Source organism: Maylandia zebra, linkage group LG22, assembly GCF_041146795.1.
Source record: "Maylandia zebra isolate NMK-2024a linkage group LG22, Mzebra_GT3a, whole genome shotgun sequence".
Classification (NCBI taxonomy): Eukaryota; Metazoa; Chordata; class Actinopteri; order Cichliformes; family Cichlidae; genus Maylandia; species Maylandia zebra.
Genome location: NC_135187.1, coordinates 1,693,157 through 1,706,758, shown reverse-complemented (window position 1 = coordinate 1,706,758; position 13,602 = coordinate 1,693,157). Strand labels below are relative to the sequence as shown.

The 13,602-nt window shown below is 48.6% G+C and overlaps 1 protein-coding gene across 2 annotated transcripts; it reads right to left on the bottom strand.

The window, feature by feature from the left end:
• Positions 1-807: 807 nt before the first annotated feature.
• LOC101469835 (zinc fingers and homeoboxes protein 1) lies at positions 808-13,170 on the bottom strand. 2 transcript variants are annotated; one of them, XM_004574930.5, is made up of 8 exons: positions 12,828-13,170; positions 8,498-8,989; positions 7,350-7,973; positions 6,867-6,993; positions 4,805-6,034; positions 4,583-4,714; positions 3,919-4,319; positions 808-3,114 (listed from the first exon to the last, which is right to left on the bottom strand). In XM_004574930.5, exons 2-7 carry the CDS (start codon positions 8,863-8,865, stop codon positions 3,927-3,929), a joined length of 2,874 nt encoding a protein of 957 aa, XP_004574987.2. In that variant the 5' UTR covers positions 8,866-8,989; positions 12,828-13,170; the 3' UTR covers positions 808-3,114; positions 3,919-3,926. The 2 variants fall into 2 exon arrangements, with proteins under 2 accessions (XP_004574987.2, XP_076735107.1); XM_076878992.1 differs by lacking the exon at positions 12,828-13,170 and adding an exon at positions 9,201-9,362.
• Between the last annotated feature and the right edge of the window lie 432 nt (positions 13,171-13,602).

The following is a 13,602-nucleotide window of genomic DNA, read 5'->3' as shown; positions in this document are numbered from 1 at the left end:
TTCAGGTTTCAGCCTCCAGCTGGTGCATTACGGCGACATCAGCGAGGCCACGAAGGACCTTCAGAAACACCAGTGCGGTTTTAAATGAGCCCTGGGAGCCGGTGTGAAAACACCCAAACCCAGAGTTTGTTTTTCAGTGGTCATGAGAGAGAAACACAACAAAGCTGTGTGTGTCTTTAAATGTTACAACAGGTCTTAGTTTTAACATCTGATAAAAACATGACGTCAAAATGTAGCGTTCGTCTTTATTTTAGGGTCTTTGTCCTCATCGGGCCGAGGAGCCAACACTGCGCCGAGACACCGAGGTGACCCGCGGGCTGGAGTAAAGATGCTGAAAGACCCGAGTTTGCAATCTATTGTAAATGATTTCTAAAAAACAAAAAACATCAAATGTTTGAAGAATTTATGGAGAAAAACTCCTTTTTTAAATTTAAAGGTAAATTACAGCAGTTACAGTTTCAGACATAATTTGAGAACAATATCTGAAAATGCAGTTAAATAAAACTACACTGAAAACTAAAAGTGCAGCAAGATGCTGTCAGTAAACATGAGCATCCAGGACCCACTCACATCTTTCTGAGATTTTCTTACATTTCCGAGTGTTTTTCCTTTTTTATTCCTCGTTTCCGCTAAATGTGCCGGTTTTTTAACCTTCAGTAACACCAACACGCTGTCAGTTTTATTTACTCGAGACATTTTTTTGATCGTTTACATCTTTATAAGTTCGTTCAGAGGCACAAAGACTCGACTGTATTTGGAAGATGAAGATAAAACGCGTTCACACAAACATAAAACAGGAAAACAAACTCGTTTTTTCACTTTTTATTTTTTGCTTGCAGACAAAAAAAGATCCATGAAAGTCCAGATATAATAAATAAATTAACTACTAAAAACCGTCGACTATTAAAGCGATTTAAAGAAGAAGAGGACGAGTGGTTGAAAGGTTACAGAGAAGATTTTACTGCCCACCTCCACCTGCTGATTGTTCCTTGATGGTTGCATATCCTATCAGAGACCTACGAGGTTCCCTCACCACAGGAAGAGCACAGAAAAGCAAAATAAAAGCTTTTTCCCCCCATATGAAAAGTTAAAAAGCTCCCGTAAGAACTGAGCCTGGTGGTTTATTGTCCCTAAAATATCGTCTTTAATTCGAGGAAACCTGAAAGATCTCGTTTAACTAGTTCACCCGTATTTGAGCTAATAAATGCAGTAATAACTATGTCTTCTTCTGCTGTTCCTCTTTGAAGCGATTCGCTGCCTGTGGTGGCGAACGCTGTCTGAAAGACATAATTATTTTCATGCATACAGTAAAGGAGAAACCTGTCGTCGAGTGTAAATGTCACAATCTTGCCGAGTTTGTAGTTTAACTGACTGAGGTAAAGTTGCCTGTTTCCTGAAGTAGAGCGCACCTGCCTGTGTGTGTTTGCTTTTTGGACGAGGAGACGAGGAGGCGGCGCTCAGGTTCAAACGTTTCTCAACTTCATCGGTTTGTAAAGTTCCGATTATTTTTTTTAAAAAACCCAGAAAAAAAATCATCCGAGCAGCGAGTCTGTGTCCGCACAGCGTTAAAGGAAAAATCCACTTCCATCTGAACTTTTAGTTTTTGCTCTGTGACACGTCCGGTGATGTCCCTGTTCTGTCCGAGCGCTGAGCTGGATCACAGCTCACCTGTTACCTCTCCAGTGTGTCCTGGCCACACCTCTGATAGGTGTTCGGGAGTCCGAGCCACCTCGGCTGCCTCCTTTCAGGGCGGTCAGGAGGCGACCGACCTGCGGTCACCACTCGCAGCCCGTCAGCAGGGGTCAGGGAACGCAGAGCATCTGGAAAACTGACAGACAAACTGTCCCGTTCCTGCAGACAAACTTGGAGCGGCTTCTCACTCCCAGCCCGCTGATTCGCTGATTCTGGACCCAGCTGACCTGCGGCTGAAGACCAACCCAGTGGACCAACCCAGAGGTGGAGGCCATCGCTCAGCCCAGATCTTCCGTCCACTGAAGGGAACAAACCAAGCTCGCACTGCAGCCCTGCAGGGACCGGAGCCGCCCCGCCCCCACCACAGGAGGACGAGCTGGAGCAGCGCTCTGTAACCAGGATCAAACGGGATCGCTCCTCTAGCATCCTGGGATCTATGAGCGAGACCCACCTGAGGCTGAAACCCTCTGGACCAGCATCCGTCGAACACCATCCGTGGATGCTGGTGGTGTGAGCGGTGCAGTCGTGATGCAGGTAGTTTGATTAGAAGCTTCAAACCAGCGGTTAAAAGTTTCCGTCGGCACAGACGAGTAAACAACAGCGAGAATCAAAAATCTGTTTATGTCGAGGCGTGCTCGTCTGTGGTTACCCCGCAGAGGGTAAAACTGACCACGCTCTGAGTTTTAAAGTGGATTTTCCCGTTAACGGTGCGTCACGTGTTCTCTGGTTGTTTTGGTTCAAACTGAAATCATGTTGAAACTGAACCTGAACGCCTGAAAACAAAAACAGATTCAGCTTCCATTATGTTTTATGTTGTTCAGACTTTAAGAAATCACCTGGAAAAATACAAAAGGTCTGCTGTGGGTCTCTTTCCAGCGCTGCGTTTGTCTTTATTTAAACAATCGTAGAAACAGAATGGCACTGATCGGAGCGGTTTTAAAAACCTCATCTTCAGAGGAGCCGAGTGTTTCTGGGCCGGAGGACGATCCCTCCGGAAAAAACGTCCAGCGGTTCCTCCGTTATTCTGAAAAAAGTCCTTTTAATAAAGAGAAAACCATGCGAGGTCTGACCTCTGAGAAATGTCCTGGACTTCTGTCTTTATACAAACGCTGATTTCTTTTTAGTTCTGTATGAAAATCTGAGTAAAAGCCGAGTCGCTGTCAGAGTAAAAGCTTGTCGTTTGTACAGGAGCAGAGCTGAATCGCAGCGCCGTTCGGTCCCCGGCAGACTAAATCCACACGCTCCGTCCTCCGTCGCGGCGATTCTCAGCTGCACCGCGACCCAAAGCCTCCGAGGCTCCAACCCACCGCTCGACAAGCGAATGTCCATCTGACCTTACCGCAGCCATCTTTGGGTCCCGAACCACCAACTGAGAAACACCACATCCTCTGTCATCTCTGCGCGGGGGGAGCAACGATAAACCTGAGGAAGGACAGGTGGGGAGAAGAGAGGCAGGTAACTACGGAGAAACACGCCGGGTCATTCAGGATTCATCTTGTTATCCCAACAGCGTCACATGGAGGTGACTCAGGAAGTCAGCCCCAGGTTTGGTGAGATGGCTAACAGCACCTTCACCCGAGGCCAAGTTTGCAGCATCTGACCAATCAGAATCATGGACGTGCCTACGGTGCACTAGCGCTGTACACACTGACTGTGCACTGACTACAGGGACCCACAGGAGGGTCAGCGCTGTACACACTGACTGTGCACTGACTACAGGGACCCACAGGAGGGCCGGCGCTGTACACACTGACTGCACTGGATTCAGTTCAAAGCTCAGAAATCAAACAGAAACATGGAAATCTCCTGAACAACCACTGCAAAGTGGAGCAAACATCAAATCTGTGGCACAGCTGCAGTGTTAAAGACCGGGCCATGTAGTCTGTCTCCTGTTAACGACTATTATATGAATAAAGTTCAGTCTATTTGAAGTCAGGAAGCAAAGCTAGTAGAAGCAGAACTGCAGCACATGTCCCTGCAGAGAGCAGATTCAACCAATCAGGAGCTGTAATATCAGGCAGCTCCTCCTGTGCTGACAGGCTGTGGTTCTTATCTGTTTCTTATCTGTAGTTGGGTCGACTGAGGACAAAAGGTTTCATGAAACAGAAACTGCTTCTACCTGCTCGTCGACTCACGCGTCTGCAAACTGTGCGGTAATTTTCCTGGTTTTAGTTTCTGCTGAATCTCTGGAAATAAAAAAGGAATAAAACTGAAAACATTTCTCACCTGTCTGCTCACGTCTGCTCTTCTGCCTGAGGCTGTGATTGGCTGAAACCTTCAGATCCCTCCTGGATCTCTTCATCCTCCTCCTCTTCTGCGTCCTTCTCGTCTTCCTCCACGCAGTCGTCGTCCGATGCCTCCTCTCCTTGTTCTTTCACCTCCATTTCTCCCTCGCTGTCTGCGTGCTCCGCCGTCGCCTCCTCCTCCTCTTCCTCGTCCTCTTCCTCCGCCTCCTCATCGCTGAAGAGCTCCGTGCCCTCTTCCGCCCTCCTGGCGGTCTCGGAGAACCAGTCTCTGACCTGCTCGTAGCTCATGCTGGACTTTGCCACCAGCTCGTCCAGGTCCTTCTCGCTCAGGGCTCGGTGCTTGAGGTAGTACTCCTTCAGAAAAGCCTTACCGGACTTCACCTGCAGGAGGAACAAAGATCACCTTCAGTCACTTGTAATCCTCACATTTGCTACACAATGAGTCCAGGAGAGGCTGGACTGTGAAATGTGGACGATCCGGGGATCGAACCAGCGCCCTGGTTGGCAGACGACCTGCTAAAATCCAGCTGAATACTCGAGTTCTCCAGCTGCTCTCCAGCAGTTCAGAGACAGGCTGTTGTACCGCCTCTCGCCCAACGATGGCCAGCCGAGTAGGAATTTTTCTTTTTTTTCTAAAAACGCACCTTGATGGCACCGTCGCCGCCCTGTGGAGAGCGCTTGCAGGGATACGGCCGGCGCGTCCTCCTGGACCAACCACGGAAACGCTTCCTTGACTTCTTCTGGCTCTTTGCGCCGCCGTTCAACGCCTCGTCCACCTGGAACAAGAAAAAAAAACGTCAGATGTTACCAGGAGATGAAGCGTGGCGTTTGTGTTACATCACAAAAAAGGTTTCCTGCGCGCGCACCTTGCCGCTCTGGTAGAGGTAGTACCACTTCAGGTTGCTGTTCTTGCAGGCGTAGCGCGTGTCTCCGAACCAGTTTACGATGTACGTCCTCGGCAGCCCGCTCTCCTTCGCCATCTGGTCGTACTCCTCGGGCGTCGGCCACTGCGAGTGGACGAAGGCCTTCTTCAGGATGTGCAGCTGCTCCGGCGTCTTCTTCACCAACTTCCTGCTGATGGGAGGCGTGCCCTGTCGTTCCTGAGCCGAGGGCGAAGGCGCGGCGGCCGGTTTCGCCTTCTCGTCGTCTCCCTCTGCGTCGCTGTCCTTCGACTGACCCGCCGACGGTATTTTCCTCCTCTCCGTGAACCAGGCGTCTACTTCGCGCCTCGTCAGCTTCGTCTCCGCCCGCAGCCGGCTCAGCTCCTCGTCTGAGGGCGTGTCCGACTTCTGGAAGCTGGCCTCCAGCACGAGCAGCTGCTCCGGAGTCTTTTCCTTGAACTTCTGCGGCGTGAAGTCGGGGAAGGCGTGGCGGAATTTAATGCGGAGGTCGCTGGAGGACCCGGCTGAGCCTGGAGCGCCGGCCGAGGTCGGCGAGGAGTCGCTGGCGTCGTCGCTGGAGTCGATGACGATGGTGGAGGTGTTGTCGCTGTTGTTGCTATCGTTGATGTTGAGGCCACCGCCGCCGCTCCTTCCTCCTCGGCCGCCGCCGGCCGCGGCTCTGCCAGGCGTGGCCTGCGTCAGCAGCAGGCTGTGGTGGTCCTTGGAGTTCCTCTGGTTGTAGCGCGTGTCACTGAACCACTTCTTTATCGCTCGCTTGGAGAGTTTGGTGACCTGCATTAGGCGCGAGATCTCCGCCTCGGTGGCGAACTGCCGCCGGCTGTAGCTCGCCTTCAGCTCTGCCAGCTGCTCTTTGGACTTCTTCGGCTTGCTTGTGGTCGAGTCCAGACCGAGCGACACGCCGGCCGACGAAGACGACATCTCGGCGTTCGATTCGGACGTAGACGGCTCGGCGGCTTTGGGCTGGCTGCCGGGGACACCCGCGACCGTCAGCGTGATGGGAGAGGCGACGGGGACCGCGCCGCTGTTCCCGGCCACCTGAGTGAGGACGAGGCCCGGCTGACCGACGATCTGACACGTCTGGAAGATGTTCTGCAGGCCGTTCGTGGTGGCGGCGATGTTAGCGGGGATGACTGTGATGGTCTGAGGGATGGTCTGCACTGTGCCGTTAAACTTCTTCCTCCGCGCCTCCTCCACCTGCAGAGAGGAGCAGTAGAAGGTCAAAGGTAAGGTGTGACATCACCGACTTTCTAAAGTTATTAAAGTTGTGGGAGTTATTGTTTAGATGCTGCAGTGAAGATGTTTCTCAGAACTGCTCAAGTTCCTGCCTCAGGCTTCCTCAGAGCCACAGACTTATTCTACATCTACGAAACAACCAGAACGACTTCCTGTCAGGAAACTGAACCACAATCATCATCATCAGCCACAACACAATCTGACCGGGAGTCACGTGATCAGTGAGGCGGTGACGGCCTGTAAAAACCTGTTTTATAAAGCGACCTGACGAGTCTGGCAGCAGTTAATAAACACTCATAACTGCAGTTCTTAAAAACTGGACCACGTTTGTGCTCAAGCACTTTTTTTAATGACCCAGGAAGAAGTTAATGATGTAGTTTCTACTCACACAGTGTGACACTCAACAGCACAATAATGTTTCCTGATGCTTTTCTCTGAGAGTAAATCTGACATAGGAGCAGCTTCTTCCTTTTACCAGGATTCATCTGTAAACTGTGAAGGAAACGTGTCGCTGACGCTGACTGCAGATGGACCCGGAGACGCAGCATCAGCGACACGTTGAAACAAACTGCTGAACAGCCTCTGCTGCAAAATCCACTTTCAGTTTGAAGCCTCTGGTGGCCTTTCAGAGCTGTGGGACCTGCTGAGACTCGTCCTTCAGGCTGCTCGCACACAAACTCAGGATATTTGATCAAATTAGACTCTCGCGTGGTAACTGGAACAACATCAGACGTGACGGGAAGTTTAACTGCAGCCGGTCAGTCTGCGTGTGAGCGTCTGCTGAAGCACCCACCTCCTCCGGCGTCCAGCTGACTCCGTGTTTGAGCCTCTGAGCAGAAAACCAGACTTTGATCTGCTCCTCGCTGAACTTGGTCTGTGACGAAAGGCCCACGATCTCCGACACCGAGGGATACGGAAACCTGCGACACAAAAAGCACGCACACTGAAACGGCAGCGGGATTACACACCAAGAAACACGTCTGTGTGCTCGTGGAGCAAAGCAGTAACCTCCACCCGTCTGTGCTACCACCCAGCCTCCATCCAGCTGTGACTGATGCAGTAAATGCGGGTGTAGTAACCGGGCGGGTCGGCTGCTTTTTCGTATCATCAGGTGCACAGAGAAGTGCAGTAAAATAAGATAAAGCATGAGCGACAGCTGGCCTTTCAAAATAAGAGCGAGCCAACTGTCTGACAGTGATTAAATATACAAAAAGCTAAAATCAGTGGGCGGTTCCACGTGTGCGGCGCCCCTCAGGTGTACCTCAGGTGTGCTTACCTGTTGTAGGCGCTGACCAGCAGGACGTTGTTGTCCATGGCTGCGTTGTAGGTGGGGATGCTGCTGATGGGGATGAGGAGCTGCGTCTGCGTGCTGTTCTGCTGGCTCTGCAGGGCTGACAGAACCTGCGCCAGCGTCCCCGGAGGCAGCACGCCGCCACCAGCGGGGGAGGCCCCGCCTTTAATCTGCAGCACGTTGGGGCTGTTCACCACGATGCTCTGCGGCACGGCCTGGACCTGCAGCGGCGCGGTGATGGGGATGAGGCGAGGGGCGACGGTAGCGGGGGCCGTCGGCGCGGGCGACAGCGCAGGCGGCTCCTTGTCATCATCCTCGTCGTCGCTTTCCACTTTGATGACATCGTCGACGGCCATCTTGTGCGCGGCGGTGAACTTCTTGGGCTCAGCTCGGCTCTTGTTCCTCATGATGGGCGTCTTGCTGAAGGCGATGCCTCTGCGCGCCGTCTCCTCCGCCTCGTCCTCCTCCACTTTGACGAAGCTGCCGTCGAAGGTCAGGTCGTTCACCGTCTGCTGGAAGATGGTCTCGTTGTTGCGCTTCACCATCGTCCGCGTGAAGTTGTCCTCGCCCGGGTGCAGCCGAGCGTTGTGGGCCAGCAGCGTGTCGTAGCTGGAAGCAGAGGATCATGGGTAAATAAAGCAAAAAAGGAGATTCAGAACTCAAACTATGGTAAAGTCCACAGTGTTGATGCTCAGTTACAGATCATTTTTACATCTTGGCGTAAACGTCACTGAGTAGCAGCTTTCAGCCCTGAAATTAGGGATTAAAACAGTGATTTCTTTAATCGTCTCTTTGTTGAGATTAAAAATCGCTCTTTCTGCTGTGTTTGTGTGTTTTTTTTAAGGAAGTGAATGAAAGTTTTGTTTCCTTCTGCTTGCTGGGACAAGGACTGCTGCTGTGCATTTACAGGAGGTTTAAAAATGAAACATTAAAAATGGACGAGTGGAGCCATAATCGCTCTGTTGGCGTTTTTCTGTCTGAAGATGATGAACTTTGACACGTGTTGGTGTGTTTGGTGTTATCAGTTACTCTAACCTGCCTTCAGGGCCTGGATCTGGACTGTTTTGGCTCTTAATCTTTCACATTTCTTTTTAAATAAACGCACTTCCTGTCAGGTGGTGTGAGCGTGGTACCTCTTGGTGTGGTAGTCACACTCCATGCAGACATAGGAGGTGTTGAGGACGACGTCGGGATGCTCCGTGTCCACGTGCATGGTGAACAGGTTGAGCTCCGACGTCTGGAAGCTGCAGTATTTGCACTCGTAGCCTCCCTCCGCTGCATTCAAGTCCAGGTAGGGGTCCGACGCTGCGACCTCACGCCTGCCGTCGGCCTCCTCTCCTCGCTCCTCCAGCAGGCCGGAAGCCTCTGAGGAGACGGTTGCCGCGCCGTTGCTGTCCTCTGGATCCGCCGCGCCTGTTACATCCTCCATCTCCTGGTCCGAGTCCACAGTTTCTCGGGGAGGAACCATGCAGGGGATGGTGGACTTCCTCCTGCTCGCCATCCTGAGTTTGGGTGAGCGCCGCGTTCAGCCGAGTGTTGGAGCCGACTCAGTTCAAGCCGTCCTGTCGTGGCTCCATAAAGGAGGAGGTCACCAGTCGAAATGTTCCCTTCGCTGTCTTTAAACCCTGTGGCACAGAAATGCATCATTACTCAGAGCACATCCCCACGATCACGCCACCTGTTCTTTAAGATCAAACATCAGCAGTTAACCCTTTAAAGCCGGTCGGAGCGGGCACGCTCCGTTTTGCATAACTACTTTTAAAACCCTGTAGAACCTGAACCTGTAAGCTAGCGCAGTAATTTTTTTGCATATGAAACCAGAGGAGTTGTACTTACATCTGATGCCATCAGCTTGTCCTAAGTCACAGTTTCCTTCCACATAAAGCTTTGCAAAAATTGCATAAAAAGCACTTGCAGGAACAAAACATAATATTCCAGAAACACGCTTTGCCGATCCGATCAGCTGTTCGTAACACTTCCTACATTGGAAAAGACGTCAGTGCGAACTATCGCATGTCCGCCATTACCTGCCCGAAACTAGAAGTGACGTCATTTTCGCGGAAAATGTAGTTTTTTACTTGTAGGCCTTAAAAGCCTATACTGGTGTTTTTAAAAGTCATGTTTGACTTTATGCTTTTCTGAATACTTGCTGGGATGCTTAGAACTCAAATTGCACTGCTGGAAATAGTTTATTTTGATGCTGTTTTCTTTGCAAATTTGCATCATAGGATTGTTTTTCATTTTTTCTGCAGTATATAAAAATTGGTGTATCACAAAAATAAAACTATGAAGACACTCAAAATAAATTTCCTGTTGTTGTAAACTACTGTTTGCAACTTTTTGTATTTAAAATTTCTCCAAGTAGAAATATATGTAAAAAAAACAAAAACGATTTCCAATTTTTTGTAGTTTATTGCACTTTTTTGCATTTTATGTAGTTACTATGGACTTAATGCATACATATTATTAGAATTTGGGCTATAACAGTTGTATTGATGTATAGCAACTTGAAATGCTCCCGAAAATGGCTCCACAGCATGTAAAAAATATCCGGTTGTTCAGTCTGACGTCACTAGCCGTGTCTGGGTCTAAACTCCGCTGCAGGTCCATATATCAAACGATCACTGTGGCATTACTGAGAGTTGAAAAACTGTCTAAAGTCTTTCATCTTTAATAAAATGATCAGCGTTCTGCTCTACCAGGTGTAACAATTGAGTTTAACATCCAGGCATCCATGAAAACGGAATTTATGACATTTAACGGAGTTAGAAGTTAGCAGGGAGTTAGCTCGCTAGCTTCTATCTAAATACAATATAGCATGTCCTGACTGCGGGGTTTTGGAAACAAATTCAAACGTACAGCTCTGCTATCACTTCCAACATAAATGAAGACAGAAAACTAAACAGCAGTGACGTTTGTAGGGTTACTGAAGTTGGGCTAGCTGGTATATAATGATGCTAGCGACACAGCTATGTTAGCATAATATAAACAAGCTAACTTTTTTCCCACTGGATAAAAGTTAACGTGAGTGTTCTCGGTGGTCAGGAACAAATGTAATCGCATGGCAGGATGCTGTAAAAGGACCAAACTTCAGCCAGGAGAACAACTGAGATAATCCATCCACAATACGAGGTTAGTCATTCATATACTGCTGCATGGGCTGGGCTGTAGTTACATCGTAAGGTTTTAAAAACTGAGCTTAAATAAATGATTAGTGGTAATAAAAGCCGAGGGAGATCAACAGTGGTCGCTGACTGTTTTAGGAGCTTTTTGAGATCAAATAGAAGAAAATACATAACATTAAACATGTTAACAACACAAAAGCCATATTAAACGCAGACTACTTTAGACCCGGAAGTAGGATTCGTCGCGTCATCACTGAACAACCGGATAATATAAGCTCTGGCGGACTTGGTTCTATGGTAGGTCTTAAAGGGTTAAATTATCACGTACGGGTCGCTCCACCTTCATCCTCCTTCATCGCTCTTGTCTGTCAGAGGCTTTGTATACAGTGAAGTCACATGTTTTTAAATGAACTGTGCAGTTATTATGCTGTAAATGCTGAAACACGTTCATGCTGATGAAATCAGTTATTAAACTGTTCCAGCACCATCAGTGAATCCTTCCTATGATTGCTTGATCACGACCACGCTCAGTATCGTAAACTCAACGATCCATTTGTTAACACATCACACAAAAAAATGTCCGTTTACAGCAAAGATGGAGGGCGACAGCTCGTTATTCCGCAGCTCTGACTAGTTAACTAGCCTGTCTCAGAAGAGCAACTGCTCATGGTAGCCACAGGGCAACGAGGGCAACACAAACAGTGTCACGCCGCAGAAATCAGTCTGATTCTCAGAGGATACAAAAAAAAAAAACAAAAAAAAAAACAGACACACAAAAAACAACAACAAATAATCTTTCTGTTGCTCCGAGTTGCAGGTCAGGAAGACGGCAGCACATTGTCCTGTAAGCTATGGTGAAAAGTACGGCCAGCCTACGCTGACATGGTCTGTCCCACTTTGCAAACTGCTGGATTATATAATTTAACGAGGCTTTAGCTTACACTGACGACAGCAATAATTACTTAAACGAATATTTTGGGCATAAACAGCAAATGTATGAGAGTTAAATAGTTTAGTCACATAAACCTTCATAACTACAGCTACAGACAGCTTTGGTGTATGACAGCAGGATCCTTTAGATGATAAATTTAACTCCTAAAGTCTTTATCATTATTCTGTCATATTACATATCAGGTGTTACTGACCACGTGACTGTGTTTCTATTACCACTTAATTAACCCGCCGTCCCCCGTACACAAACAAACTCAGAGGTGTTGAAGCTGTCTTGGTTGGGTCTGTCTCCTCAGCTGCTTTCTACAGTTTTGTTTATTAACTGTTAATAAAATCAGAAGTTGCCAATAGTCCCAGTTTTGGTTTAATTCGTTTTTTTACTAACATCAGTGAAAGGGGAGGAGCCTGAGTCAGTGTCAGCTGATGGCTTCTTCTTCTGTTTGTTTATGTCAGGCTCCTAGCTGCCTGACTTTGTTTGGGCAGAAACATGGTGACCCTAAAGATTTCATTTTCCTTTCAGCCGTGGATTTAGGGGCAATAACGCAGAGTATGCAGAAAAACACATGATTTTAAATACTGTAAACAAAACAACATCATAATTAAAATAGTGCCAGTGTGGGGGATGATCACAGGATCCTTTCCATGAGTAACAACTCTGACCACTAACCCTACAGATCACTGTGAGACATCAGGGAGATATAAAAGAATAAAAGGAGTTTTCCACCAAAGCCAGTGTAACTTTGCTACTGTGCACCCTGGAGATGCGTCTGGTACAGTGGCAGACCTAAATAAACTTTTACTGCAGTATATCCTAATCTTATACTGCTGCTGTACTGCATTTCTGAGGTAAATATTTGCACTTGTTGCTGCCCTACTTTGACTGTAGCCTCTACTTAATTAAGTCTGTGCTTTATTCCTTTGAAACAGCTGTAAACAGCTGATAGCTTCAGATCGGGATCATTGATTAGTCCAAAGTCCTCCTTTGTTTTCTTATTAATCATCGTATGATCCCTGGTGACCCTTCAGAGGGGCCCAGGCCTTAGTTTGGGGGCCGGTTTACAAACCGTTACCAGTACTACTTCAGTCAGAGATACATTTCCTGCAGGGAAGGTACTTCTGATACTTCTGCTCAGCACTGATTGCAGTACTCAGTACCTTGCCTCGGCGGTGTGGGGGCTCGGTTCGTACTCGGTGTACTTCCTGCCCAGCACACACGTAAACATGTTAGAGCTCCACGAATCTCCCCTGTCCTCACTGAACATCCTCCCGCTAACGTTAGCTAGCCCCGCCGCTCCGCGCTGTGGTAGCCGACGCTCCGCTGCTTGCAGCGGGCAGCAGGCTCCAGCTGACGCCGCTAGCAGCCTGCTGAGAGCCCGGGCGTGTTTACCTGCACTGTCGGTTTCCGTTTTCCTGCATGTCGGAGCGAACAGTTAGCTGTAGCCGTGTCTGTTGATACGCAGTCTTCCGCCTTTTGCTTGATTTCACCGCGGCTCCCATCTGCTTCAGCCGGACACAGAGCCGCTCCAGCGGCCGGGGAACATGCTAACTACCGCCGGCTAGCTCCGGTTTGGGCCGGTCGCCGCTCCGACTCGCATTGCTCGCTGTCGCGCTTTGTTAATGAGACGGACCGTTTAAGTGAAAAGGGTCCGATAGTTCACCGAATCTGACGATGGCCATTTTTCATACCGCCACTACAAGCGAGCAACGGCCGAGAAATGTATCCGGTTTGAGCTTTTCGCAATAAGAGCATCAACGCAAACACGAGAAACGCCAGTAACATGAACTGTGTGGGTAACTGTGTAATTGACACACTCACAGCTGTAGTTGAAGTCAACAACCACAGCGACGAAACACATTTAAATACGTTAAATTACAGTAATTACATCTCACAAAACCTACAACCTGCGGTGCTGTTCTTACATATCACTAATAGTATTAGAAATATTTCATTTAAAAATGATGCTATGTTATTTTTTATTTTACATTTCAGTTAGTGTAATAATGTTTAGGATGTGGGTTTGAATCCTCTGAGCTTTTCTGTGTGGAAGTTATCTCCAGGTACTCCGGCTTCCTCTCACAGTCCAAAGCGTTTAGGATACCTGGTGATTCTACGTGGACTGTGTGAGTGAACGGTCGTCTGTCTGTGTTAGCTCCTGACAGCC

What these genes read in the sequence shown, in the direction of transcription:
- LOC101469835 (XM_004574930.5), bottom strand. Translation starts at nt 8,865, where the DNA reads ATGGCGAGCAGGAGGAAGTCCACCATCCCCTGCATGGTTCCTCCCCGA. An exon ending in CTGGTCAGCGCCTACAACAG is followed by an intron (nt 6,994 to 7,349) that starts GTAAGCACACCT and finishes TTTGTGTCGCAG; the next exon opens with GTTTCCGTATCCCTCGGTGT. An exon ending in ACCTCTACCAGAGCGGCAAG is followed by an intron (nt 4,715 to 4,804) that starts GTGCGCGCGCAG and finishes TTCTTGTTCCAG; the next exon opens with GTGGACGAGGCGTTGAACGG.